Source organism: Indicator indicator, chromosome 16 (genome assembly GCF_027791375.1).
Source record: "Indicator indicator isolate 239-I01 chromosome 16, UM_Iind_1.1, whole genome shotgun sequence".
Taxonomy (NCBI): domain Eukaryota; kingdom Metazoa; phylum Chordata; class Aves; order Piciformes; family Indicatoridae; genus Indicator; species Indicator indicator.
The window spans coordinates 9442433-9455898 of record NC_072025.1 but is presented as its reverse complement, the minus strand read 5'-3'; the positions used below and the strand labels follow the sequence as shown (position 1 = coordinate 9455898).

The 13466-nt window shown below is 36.4% G+C and overlaps 1 protein-coding gene across 2 annotated transcripts in view; it reads left to right on the top strand.

Moving 5' to 3' along the window:
* UNC13C (unc-13 homolog C) overlaps positions 1 to 13466 on the top strand; it is a 133020-nt gene that overhangs the window by 62000 nt on the left and 57554 nt on the right. For both annotated transcript variants that reach the window (XM_054388399.1, XM_054388397.1), the window contains 4 exons: positions 1686 to 1836; positions 3911 to 3979; positions 5315 to 5404; positions 6395 to 6523. In XM_054388399.1, coding sequence (XP_054244374.1) covers positions 1686 to 1836; positions 3911 to 3979; positions 5315 to 5404; positions 6395 to 6523 — 439 coding nt within the window. The remainder of the gene's footprint in view (positions 1 to 1685; positions 1837 to 3910; positions 3980 to 5314; positions 5405 to 6394; positions 6524 to 13466) is intronic.

The following is a 13466-nucleotide window of genomic DNA, read 5'->3' as shown; positions in this document are numbered from 1 at the left end:
CTTATGATCCTCTTAGTAAACCCTGATGATTTGTTTCTCACTTATTTATATTTATTCCTTCTGAGCATGGAAACAATATTTCAAAATGATAGTCTTGATTTTGTAAATACACTGAGTATACCCATCAACCACGATCATTGCAGCTCAGCAAAGACAAAATTTAGATCACTTTATAGTTTTTGTACTTGACTACTTCATGGAAGATCAGTCCAATAGATGACCAACTGGAAATCCTGTAAGTATGAAGATCACACTCTTTTCCTCTCTCAAAAAGCATCAGCAAAGAAATTCTGCATTTTCTATAATTCTAAACATGTGTTTAATTCTAGATCAGGAGGTTTACCTCTGCGCCACCTAAGACTTATTGGAATGTGAATATCAATGCAAAAGATATTACCTAGGTGGTTACTTATTTGCTTTAGTCGTTGTCCTCAATGAGTCCTTTTTCATTTAACTTATAAAGAAAATTAATTCAAGTGTGATTGTACCTGTTAGAGACAGACACAGCCATATTATAAAGACACTAAATATACATTGTTCTTCCCTAAAGGATGCTTGCTTAAAAGGGATGTCTCAAGGCACAGATTCCAATTCCCCAGTTCCTAAGGAGGGAAATCTTTGAAGTTACCAGATGTGGATGTTATGCAAATAGAAAAACAATTATCGACCCAAAACCAAAATACAACAAAAAGCCTGCTTGTGTTGCAGTAACTGCAGCTCTTTTAATATTCTTGACTGTATAAAATCTATAGTCCACTCTTCTCCTAAGGCAAAATAGTCAAGAGGAGCCAAAGACTCCAGTTAAGAGGAACATACTGCCAGATCAGGACCTTCAGACATACAGAGAGCTCCTGAGTAATTGTAGTTTCTTCATCTTCTTCTGCTTGACTGTATACTAATTTTCACCACCTTCTCTGCTAATTCCCCTCACTCTCCTGTCTCTGTACATCTGCTCTTTGTCTCCTTATCTTCCTCCCAATCTTGCCTAGCATATTAAGACCTTATGTTCTGCAGTCCTGTTGTTCACTATCCTAGTGTTACACCTGTCATTCACCTCACATCTCTCATGTTTCCTTACATTGTAAGCTCTTTGTACATTACAAGCAGGCACCTCCTGTAGTTTAAAACAAGTAAACAGTGCTGCTGTGCTGCAGCTCAGGTTTTGGCTGGTTCAGGATTAACAGACTGATTACCTAAACTTTACTGGCCTGAACTGAATTTGAACAGTGAGCCCAGAAGTTGCTTGAAGCCTCACCCTTCATGGATAATGTAGCCTACAATATGAGGCACAGTAAAATGCCAGTCTTTTTGGCATCAGTTAAATCTGTCTCCACTAAAGAACACAGCTCATGGCCTTTTATGCTGGTAACTTTCTGCTGATTCTCTGTTTGTGTTTAATAATGAATGTTTTGCTTAATAGCAATCAAGGTAGTTAAATAATTTTCTTGTATTTAGGATTAGCAGAGTAAGAAGCAAATGTTAATTGGATGTGTTCAATTTGACAATGTCAGTGTGCAACAAGTAGGAATTATTTCCAACATGTCCAGGTTTTCCTTGTGTGTATCTGCACTATTGTCTGTGAGGTAGCTTGACAGTTACATCATTGGAGCAGAAAACAAATTGCAGTGAGGGAAAGAGCAGAATCTTTGCCATCTGTTGTAACTGTCAGTTTGTTTGAATTGTAGGCACTTTTCCTGTCTGTCTTCTAAATATATGTGCCCTGGTGTTCCAGCAGTTATGAGTACATTATTGGCCAACATAAATGCTTTCTATGCTCATACTACAGCAGCAACTAATGTATCTGCCTCAGATCGGTTTGCCGCTACTAACTTTGGGGTAAGTAGACTTTTAATAGAATACTAGCCCTTTTATTTTATAATATATAATACCATATTGACTTCTAAATTCAAACATTTTTTAAAAGTTGCTTAGAGTTGCTGTTAGCTTCTGAAAATTTTACCATAAGACTTTATAATCAATCACTGCAAGAGCTAGAGAAGATGCTGTTTATCTTGTTATGTAGAGATACATAAGTCATGTAAGGTAGAAAACACTGGCACACATGCATATTACTAAAATTTCTAACAGTCAGGTTTCATTTTTATCACAGTGGGGCTTGCAAAATACTAACACCAGACTAAGTATCAGCTGAAGTTGTTTTCTTGGGCTTTGCCATTAATGAACTCATATTAACTGAATGGATCTCTTTCTTCTTGTGAGAGTATATAATGACGGATTCTTGGTTTTGCGGAAGTAAAAGTGTGTTGGCCAAGTCCTGGATTTAGGTACCACAAATTTTAGGAGGAATACCAGCATCTTGGGATTTGGTAGTACTCTTTTTGTTGCTAACTTTAGTTCTGTGGGTATCTCACAGTGCAGGCTTCCTAATCATTTAACATGATAAAAAATAACAATATGTTCATTCTGTTTTCGAATTTATTCACCTACTGTCACTGGGGAGATGAGAGCACTTATACTTACCCAGGACTGGGTCTTTACTTTGGAGACAGTGTGTTCTTGAATCTAAATGCTCTCTCCTGCTGCTATTCTTTTCTTCCTTTCCTTCCTGATCACTTTTCTAGTCATCAGAACTACTTTCATCCTCAGACTGGGAAGAGATTAAGTTCTCCCTCTGATATTAATGCCAGTTTACCCTTGATGCAAATTTCAATCCAATTTGGAGTCCAACAGATGGATAGAAAGACAGTAGCAGGTATCACTAATAGAGATTTGGAGTCCTTTTTGAAATAACTGACTTATAGGCAAAATATTAGATTATTTTTCTCTCTTGGGTCAAAAGGCATTTGTTAGTGGATAGCTGCACTTCAGTCATCTAAAAGGAGATCTCAGATTCAAGTCCTCAGGCTAGAGCTAGGAAACATTTGGCTGGCTGATGTTTCAGTACAGATCTGTAACATTACAAAAAAATTACTTTTGGTTGGTGCCTTAAGGGAACTGTGCCAAATAAGTGGCTTTTGGAGTAGGTTAATGCTCCACTGATGAGAGAGAGTACACAAAGATTGTTTTCATACTAGTGTTGATATCTCAGGGAGAATGTGTTCACGATCATGCATTCTGAGAGCTATTAGATCTTCCTACTTCCACAGGCCTGCTGCTTTCCTGTAGGCTGGCAAGGATTTCTGAACAGTTTTGTGCAGTGTACCATGGAATATGTTCTAACATACAGACTGGTCATTAGAACCTCTCATTAGTATTACTTGAAAATGGCACAACTCAGCTGGATATCTCAATAAATATTTGCCCTGCACCTTCATCTATCAAGACAGCAAGTTAATCTCCACTTTTCAAAGGGAATACTGTTAATGTATAGTATTAATTAGCCTATTCCTACAAAAGCTACTGATTCTGAAGTAAAAATATCTATCATACATTTACAGCAAAATCTGCTTTAAAAGAGGGATGGGGAAGTGCTTTCTTCAAGACTGTAAGTGACTACAAGGCAAATACAAATATTTAATAAACTTATCTGTTTTAGTCAGCCTTAATTAACTAAAACTTTGGACTTTATGCCGAACTAATGCTGTTACTGCATTTTTGGGTAAGACATAAGGCAATGCTTTTCAATTTCTAGATTGTTTAAGTTATTTAACAGTGCATCAGAAAAATACTGCATAGGAGATTCTCTGTCACCTCACTAATGTATTGCACATCTGCACTGTGCTGAGTCCATACCGGGTAAATCACAATAGAGGATAGAAAGGGAAAATAAAGTGATAAAATATACCTGCCTGGCTTTGAAGCACTGGTATATCAGACCAGTACATTTACATCAAACAACGAAAAACAATTTTTCAAAGAAGTTAGGAATGGAAAGCCGCTTTCTAAAAAGTCACCAATTACAGGAACCTGCAAATTCTTATTGCAACATATTCTTGTTTTCTTTCTACAGAGAGAAAAGTTCATAAAACTACTGGACCAGCTGCACAACTCTCTGAGGATTGATTTATCTAAATATAGGGTATGTGCAACATATTCTCTCTAGAGAACAAATCAAATGTGGGGTGTTTTGTATAAATATCCCTGTGGACTTTATCTGCCTAAAGAAGTCTGAGATTAATCCCTCTTGTGACACAGAAGCTGAAAATACTGGATGCTGACATAAGACACATTTGGAACAAAAACTTACATAATTTAAGCAGTTTAAGAATATTTCTCCAATTTGAAAAAAAAAGTTATTATTTTCTTTCCAAAATCTAAGAATGGGTCAAGGGGTGAGCAGATAGTCAAGATAGAGTAGGATTCAACAACTTTGGTTAAATTAATCCACAAGTAATTTATCTGGGAATTACCTTCACTGACCCATATAGTGAAAATTGCAGCTACTGCCATATTTATTAAGATCCTATTAAGATCCTTGAAATCTTGAAAGAGATTTGACTGCTCATTTTTCTAGATGATAGGAATCGCAGTTTCGTTTTTACCTCATGGAAGCTCTTTCCACTGAGGTGTGCTCCATACCCAGCCTTTCAGGAAAGAAACATGCACTGAATACATGTCTGATATCATACCTTTCTGAACTCCCTTTCCTTTTCCACTCCACTGGATCGTGGTACTTTTGGATGACACATGAGTGATTAGGGCACCATTAGCTATGGATCTCCCTTCAGCTTCTAGGAATGGCAGCCTCTAGCTCAAGGATTTCTCTGCTCATCTGATCTGCTTTCTAAAACAGAAGAGAAAAGGGAGTATTTAAAAGAACCTCAAAGTATTAAAGGTAGTAGAAGTTGCACATACTTGGTTTTTAAGACTATATCCTTCATACAGTATCCTAGGATCTTTCAATTTTGAAGAATGTTATCCAGATAATATTGCAGAGTGTGGATATTTGGCTTATGTTTCATTGATATGAAGTGATTTAAATAACACTTCTTCCCATCAATTGTTAAGTTAGAGATCATTGCAAAAATTTCACTGTGATTTCTTCATTAAACTTTCTATTGCATTTGTGCCTCCAAGTGATTTATGTACCATGGAGAACTCATAAATTATTTTCATTAACAATGTTTTCCATTGTTTGAGGCATTTATTACTCTATTAATGTTTTGAGAATATCACAATATTTAAAATCATGCACATTGCAAGTACAGAAGCGTGAGTGTTATCAGAAGTGTTCCTATTCACATCAAAGGGATACACATAATTAACATCCTCACAGGCAGAATTCGGGTTACACATGAACGTTTCTAATCCTTCCAAGCAACATCTTTGTTTTTCTAGAGGTTTTTCCCTAGCTGTTCAAGAATCTTACCTGTAACTCCAATTTTACATGATTCCTCTCTTCCTGATTCACCAGGATAATTTTCCTGCCAGCAATTCTGAAAGACTTCAAGATCTGAAATCAACTGTGGACCTGCTTACCAGCATTACTTTTTTTAGAATGAAGGTATTGTCCTTTAAGTGTACAATTACAAAAAGTTGTCTTTTATTTTCCAGTAATATCATACTCTGGTTAATACTCTGAATCAATTAATCTTTGTCAGTTTTAAATTAAATCTCTCAGGTTACCAAAGATCATTGGCATAAAGTCATTTTTTTGATTAACAATGAGTTAAAAGCCATTATCTTTGAAAAATAAACTACCTTTTCCTTTCTTAACAATTATTTTTGCATCTCTTCAAGGAAACAAAGTTTACTGTTTTAATTACTTTAAACTCAAAACATATAAAGCAAACTCAGTTGAACTGCTTAAGAACATGCATCATATAGAAAAATATTTTCCTATTGTTATTGTAATATCATGCCAAACAGCAAGATAATTATGGTATCTCTACCTGTCCTAGTCACTCCAGATGTTGCTATCTATGTGATCAAATTCTGAAGTATTTTTAGAATTAAATGGTACACACTAATATTACTGGATGAAAATACAGAAACACAAGGCAACATTTGTCACAATAGCATGTGATTTCACTGCAACAGGCACTACGTAAAAAGAATTAAAATAATCCATTAAGTTCAAATTAATGTATCCTAAAGTGGAGTTAAAAGATGAATCCTTTAGTTTAAAAAATGAAAAGCTCTTTGGCTGATGTTCTTATTCAAAGAAAAGCACATAATTATTTGGCTTAATTATTTCCTGAATAATAGAAAAGCCTTTAGATTTTCCACCAAAGATGTAAACCCTTGGGCATGTATGCCTCTTTCATAGTATGAATCATTTCATTCAAATAAATCTTACTGATATAATCTACTTGCTTCAGTATGTGTTTTAATGCATCTTTAAACTTAAGGTAACACAGTTTTAAATATTTTTATCACAGTTATGCTGAACACTTTTCATCCTGTATTACAGAGCAGCATTCGTGGCAACACTTGTTTTGTCTGGGTTTCAATCAAATTCTGACACTCTACCATTTATGAAATATTTTATTAGGTCCTTGAATTACAGAGCCCACCTCGAGCCAGTACTGTGGTGAAAGACTGTGTAAGAGCTTGCCTGGACTCCACTTACAAATACATTTTTGACAATTGCTATGATCTCTACTCCCAGTTAGTGGATCAGGTAAGGCCAATATGAATTTGTTTCATGCTACTGCTCTTTCGTTATTGTTAGTGTACCATGAGTAAATACAAAGCATTCTGGTGCTCCTTCATATGAAAGCACTTGGGTTATTTTCTTTTCATTTCTGTGAGAAGGAGCAATATATCATAAATAAACCCACAGATGGCTATAGCCTCCAAAATGTTTAACACAATGAGTTTCAAAATGAACATGTTAACTCCTAACTTAATCATCACATTGAACATGACTGTAAAATTGCCCAGTGGCTTTAGGGAAGATGATATTAGATTCATTACTGTTAACTTAAGATCCATAATTGGAAAACAATTTTTTAAAACAACTAATATTTCACTTCAATAGCTTTAGAAAAGAAAATTATCATTTTCTGATAAACTATATACTGTCTTTCCAGCCTTATACTTTAACACCTATGATGCATACCAAGCATCCAGGCTTTATAACCACCTCAAGAAAGTAGAGGATAATTCTGTAACATTTCTTAATATTAGTCCATCAGGTTGCAAATCAGCAGCCCATCATCAGTGCAAATTCTAGCATTTGCCATATTCCAAATGCCACGCAAGAGCCTCCAGAATACAGGGATATTTTTCTATAATATGTCCAGATTTCATTCTAGAAGTACAGTTAAAAATTAAGACATTTTATCTGCAAAATTATACAACCATCTAACAGGAGCATCACTCCTTTATCACATTACCTCTTGTTTCTTGCTTTTACCTTCTGGGTAGTACACTGGAAAAAAAGGTATTCCAGTGACTATTCCTGTCTTGAGAAGGATAAATTAAGTTGTTTGGAAAATGCACATTTGATGTATAGTATGTAATAGAAAAGAACAGTCATACTACATGATAGAGGACAGCAATTTTTATCTGAAAGCACATTTCACTTGAATCCAAAATATGAACTCCTGTACTTCAGCAGAGGCAGTACATACTATATATCCAATTTTTCTGAAATGAGACTTTGCTTTGTAATATTGGATTCCTGTTATATGAGAAATCTTATCTCTAGCTCCCAAGCTTTGAGCATAAGAATGTCTCACCAGCACCCATAGGCACTCCACACTCTTAAGTGCTTGTGTATGTGAGTTTATTCTCCAACAGATTATATTGTAAACTGAGTAGCAGTATAAACTAGTAGAAGGGGCACCTTCAGACATCACATCTATATGCCTCATAAACTGTTCTGTTTTTTTTTGCTAATATTTATTCTGCAGCAATTTGATCTTGCCTGTTAAATATAGTATCACCTATTGCTAGACTGAGTATCACATAAGTTTATCAGCAGCTGCTAGTCATTTCAGTAAACAGTTAAAAGTGATCTTACTTCTGCAAAGCACTGTGATACCTGTAAAAGCGTGTCTGTATTTAAAAATTGTCACTACTTTTCTTCTGTGAATTCATAAAACAGTTTAGCCTTCCTGTTTTAGTAAATGGTTTAAAAACCTAGGGATCTTATATAGCTTATATGTCTCTCTCCATACTGTTTCGGGGTTTTTGTGCAGAATGGTCAATGGCATATTATTTTTCTCTTACACAACTCCACTTCTATATGGAGTCCGGAAATAATTTTTTTTAAATATATCTATTTTAAAAATCCACAAACATTTACTCAGCTGGAAAACTGAATTGACTGCATTTCACATTATGTATATGCTTCTTCTGTTCTCTTTCATTAAGATTTCCAGTGGGTGAGTTTGTATGTAGAAACTTCAGCATGTAAGTCTATATAGTTACCATCACTAGCAAATACAAGAAATTTTAGTTGAAATGTGCAAAAAGCAAAATTTTAAAATTAAGATAAATGGCCCACATTCAAACTAATTCATTGCTAACAGTAACCAAACAACAATCTTATATAATCTTAACAAAGGATGCTAAAACTCTTTCACAGCACGTGTGAGCCAATTCTGAGATATAACTACTCTAGCTTTAACAGAGGGATGAGTGAATTCAAGTTACCTAAATTTTGCATCAGCTCTCAAGCTGTACAAAGAAACTGCCTTCTGTGTTATCTTCTTATAGTTTCCTATATATATGCAAGTGCATTTAATTTTAGAAACAGCTGGATAAATGGTTTATTAGATCCTATAACTCAGGGATTTGTAGCGAATCCAGGTGCAGTGCAGACACCAGATTCCACCCTTAAGGCTTCTTCATTAACCATCTTTTTATTTCTGCTTATCTCCCTATCACATGAGGCCCTCTCCTCTTAGAGGAAAGGAGTTCATCCTAGCAAAGTGGTGCAGCACAGGAGGTTCATGTTTTGGCTGCACAGCTGAGATTTAATCTGTGAGTAGTGAGAAATGAAATTGATGAACCCCAAAGCAGCAAGAAATGGTTCATATGTAGGCCACCACCTGCTCTCACTCAGGGGAAAGACTGGCAGCTGTTGTCCTGCTGAGGCCCACTGCAGGCTCAGGGTTTTACTGTGGATGATGTTATGGAAAAGTGGAACCTAGACAGTCTACTTAAACATATTTCCATCTGGCCAGGAGGTTTCTGAATGTTACATACCATCGCTGTGTGTAACTTACCTTAACAATGTTCTGTGTTTGCTTTTATCTTTGACCTAAAATTCTCTAAGATACCTGCCACAGTACTTCTAGAAAATATGTTTGATGCCTGAATGTTCATCATTGGGTTTGGGGGTGAAAATAGAATGTAGAATGATTAAAACTAGGGTACTCCAGCTAGAGTTTTGGGAGCATAATCACTATAAGAAGAGGAAGAAGGAAATCACGAAGTATGCTCAGCTCTCCTCTTTCTCTTTTAACAACTGTCTACCTTCATGTCAGAGAGACAATCACTGTTATAAAGCAAATATCTTGCAGCAGAATACCAACCCTCACGAGTGGCAATACTTCCTAGGGTGAAGTGTGGTAAATGCTAACAGTATGCAAAAATGCTTCATACCAGAATAGAAAGAACAACTGATGACAAAAAGCATATGAGTACTACAGAGTAAAACATGACATCTTGACAGTCTTACTGACACATATCTTACTGTCCTCATTATTTGAGGCAAAGCACTCTGATGAGGAACTGCCTAATTCCTTATGCAGCAGATGTAGTATTTCTCTCTAAATAACACTGATCTGAGTGAAGAGCTAGCTGCCTTATGTTGAAAAAAAATGGCCTTGAAAAAGTATTTTAGGAAGCACTTTGATAACTTCCTGACGATGTACAACTATGTCACTGCTTCTGTTTTCTAAGAAAACAAAAAGATTTTGAAATCTTGGCTAACACTCACAATGACTGTGAAATCCCTTCAGTAATTCTTTTTGCAATCTTTTCCACCAAGTGAAACCAATAAAATGCAAATCAAGCTCTTCCCATTCTCTAAGGAGCAATTCATCAGTACAAATCATTGCATGACTCACAGGATCAGTATACTGGAAACAGTCACTGAAGTACTACACCTGACACCTGCTCAGCAGAATAATATTGAAATTCTACCTGGTTTTGAAGACCTTTTCTTTTGTCTGTTAGTTGGCTCTGTGTGTTACCACAGTGAATCATAGTGCAAAACACCAGGGGCAACAAATCACCAAGTTCTGGAGTCAGGTGTTACACAGCTGTACCAGCACAGTGCTCTTCCCTTGCAATTTATCTCTGCTTAGAGATACAGCACCATAAGTCAAGTCAATAATGTACTAATATCCTAGCTTTGGGAGACAGAATTTCTGCATGAAGATGCTTCAGACTAGCATGTGAATCAACCTATGCTTTGAGTGCTAGCATGGTTTTGCAGTGCTTGGATCTGAGTCCCTGCTCACTCTTCCATCTGGAATTTAGGAACTCAAGCTACTTAGGTGTTTTTGAAGGAATATCTCTGTCTTTAGTAGAAGTGTGTGCTGGTTTGAGGCCAGACAGATCCTCTCTTGCCCCGAGAGGGACAAAAGAATGACACTCACACAAACGGATTGGAGAGCGATGGAAAGTTTAAATGGAAAAGCAATTGGTGAAACTACAAAACGCTACAAAGCATAGTGGCAAAGAACATTCCAAAGCGTACAGAGCCCCTCACATAATACCCAAAGGCTTCCCAATCCTTCCCTTCTCCCACCTGAGGGTATACCCAAAACCCCCAGGGCTCTTTCTTCCCCCCTCTCACTGATAGGCAAGTCTCAGGCTGGCCAGGTCTGAGACTGCCCCCCCCCCCGCTCCATTCTCCTTCTGGCATTAGGTCTAGACAGGCCCAAGAGGCCTTGAGATACTCCCCCGGCATTACCCGATAAGAGAGGACATCTCCCACGGGAGCAGAGAGAGAAGAAAGAGAAAGAGAATGACTCTGCAGATGGATTTATAGGAGGCAGGATTTATGGGTAGAAATACGCTGTTTCCTGTGTCCACCTTATTGGGTGGGCACTTGGGACACCAGAGGTGTAGCTTATGTGACAGTAACAGGAGGCACCCAGCCTGAACTGCCACAAAGTGATAAAAAATAGGTTGATTCTTAATTTTTTTTTATAAATACTATAAGAATTGAATCAGGAAACATTTCCTCTGTAATTTTCAAGCACATTCAGAAGTATGAAGAGGGAAATAAATTTGTACAGTAGTGAAAGCTGTTTACCCTAGGGACTCCTGTTTCTCAGGCATGCAAATTTCAGTGGCAAGTCATACTTATCATGAGGAATTTTGTTATATCTACATACTGCTTTAGATGCACTGGAAAGGTTCTAACATCTGCAAGTCTGGCATGCAGAGGGTGCTTAGAGACTTCTTACATTGCAGCATTGTGTTTAATGGAAAACATCAGCCACTTTAGAAAAGCAGAAAGATGCATTTTTGCTCTGATATTTCAAACCCTATTCTGAGACTTCTAAATCCATTCTTACAAATAAAATTGCTTGTTAGAAGCTTGCCTGAGAACGCTGGTTAGAAAGGCAAGGGTTCTGTCATTCTGCGAAAGCAGAGATCTGGTAAAAGAGGAGTAGGAAAAGCCGTAGGTCTTTGACCATGAAATAAGCAAGGGTACTAGCATTGTCAGGAGAAGAGATACACAAACAAACTGCTTTGTTATCCAAAGCCTGATACTCTTCAACTGTTTGTGTGAACTCTAGGTGCATAACAGTGAACTGTTAGCAGTTAATGCTGGATATCCAAAATATCAGGGTATTTTTCAGTGCTGAAATGTAAGTGCTGGGAAAGGTTGGTGTGAGTGATATAAACCTGAACTTTTACCAGGCCTTAAACACAGACTATCTCATAAACCACAAAAGTCTAATCAAAGTTGATTATTTGTGAGATTGCAGTTAGTTCATATTTCAGCCCCTTCAGTTTTAAACATAGTGTTTTTAAAAGTAGTTCAATTTCAAACAGTTTCCTTTGATTATTTATTGATAGTTAGTATTTATTTGTACTGTGTGATTGGGCTATCCTACTAGTCCCAAAATACATTATGAGCTTGAGCAGGATGCCCACTATTCTGAATCCTGTGGCTATGAGGGTTTGAAAACTTGAATTCTTGTATGAAGTTGCTTCAAGTCCTATTTGTGTCTGAATACTGGCAAAAGCAACTGTATATTGAAATCTGACCTTCCATAATGATGCTCCAAACCGATTAACATTGGCTTGGAATTGAGTGGAACACTGACAGTTCTGAGAAATGTGCACACACAGTTCTGCGTATAAGTTTGTGGTATGTTTCCTCTAAGTTGATGATTATGGTCTAATTAGTAGTACAGCAATCATAGGATAGGCATCAATTCAGGTGTGCAAAACCATCTGTCATCCTGATTACATAACCTGAGCTGAGGCCAAAGTACTTCAGCCTCCTTTCTCTCTAGATTAACATGACCATGCATATATTTATCCATGCTGTAAGCAGACTTTGGTTTCCAAATAAAACATGCTAATAGAGAATGTCCTTACTTACACATTTCAATTCTGTCCCTACCCTGTACTTTGTTTCAAGTATGAAAACAGTTTACGGGTTGTTGTGCACTAGCACTGCTCAGAGAGGACTGGTTCAGTGAAAACTTACATATTTTAAATGCCTTTTGAGTCTGCAAATGGCTTCTGGCTTTAAACTAAGTAAATGTTGCAAAGCCAAATTTTCACTTGTTACATATATAAAAATATTTTTAAAGTATTTTTAAAAGATAAAATTTAAAAAATAGATGTGTGAAATACATATAGATGTTTGTATTCCTCTATATTATATATATAGTCTATATTGTGTACTCCATGTTTGTTCTTAGCCTCTTCCAAAATAAATAATATTAAATGAGCATTATAAAAATACAAAACTACCATTTAAAGTAATGTTCAGTCATCTGAGTGGTCTATAAAATTGCACTCTCTACTCTCCTGCTAAGCAGGGCTACTGCCTTGGTTTTCTTTCAGCTTCCATTCTACCATTATTTATATGGAAAATATCATGTTCTGAAACTTAGCTTGGGGCTTGCATCAGACATAGTATTAATGCAGATTATTTTCTGAAATCATAGGACTGGATTTATCAAAGTCACACCCATATGTATGTTATGTATTGATTGCATAGAATATTAAAATATTTTTTAAAAGATAAAATAAAACCAGACATTTGTCCTACAAACTGGTAACATCAGTCATGAGAAGTTGAAAGCCTTGTGCTCCTTAGACCAGCCTTTACAGATTTATCTCAGGGTAATACAGACGTGGATTTTAATCCTGCTTCACAGTGTGCCTGCAATTACTTTCTCCAGCCTCAGCCAATTTTCCAGAGTGCAAAATATGGTTGGTTGTCGACAGTTTAGCCAATTTTTTCTTCAATGCAGAAAAATCTCTCTATGTTTGATCTTTTTCTCTAAGAGAATATAAAAAAAAATCCAGCAACTGGGTTTGGTTCCTCTGTGCTACATGATCCACTCCTTGCATATGAACGCAGGTAACTAGGAAATTAGTAGTAAAAGGAAACAGAGAAAAAATATTTA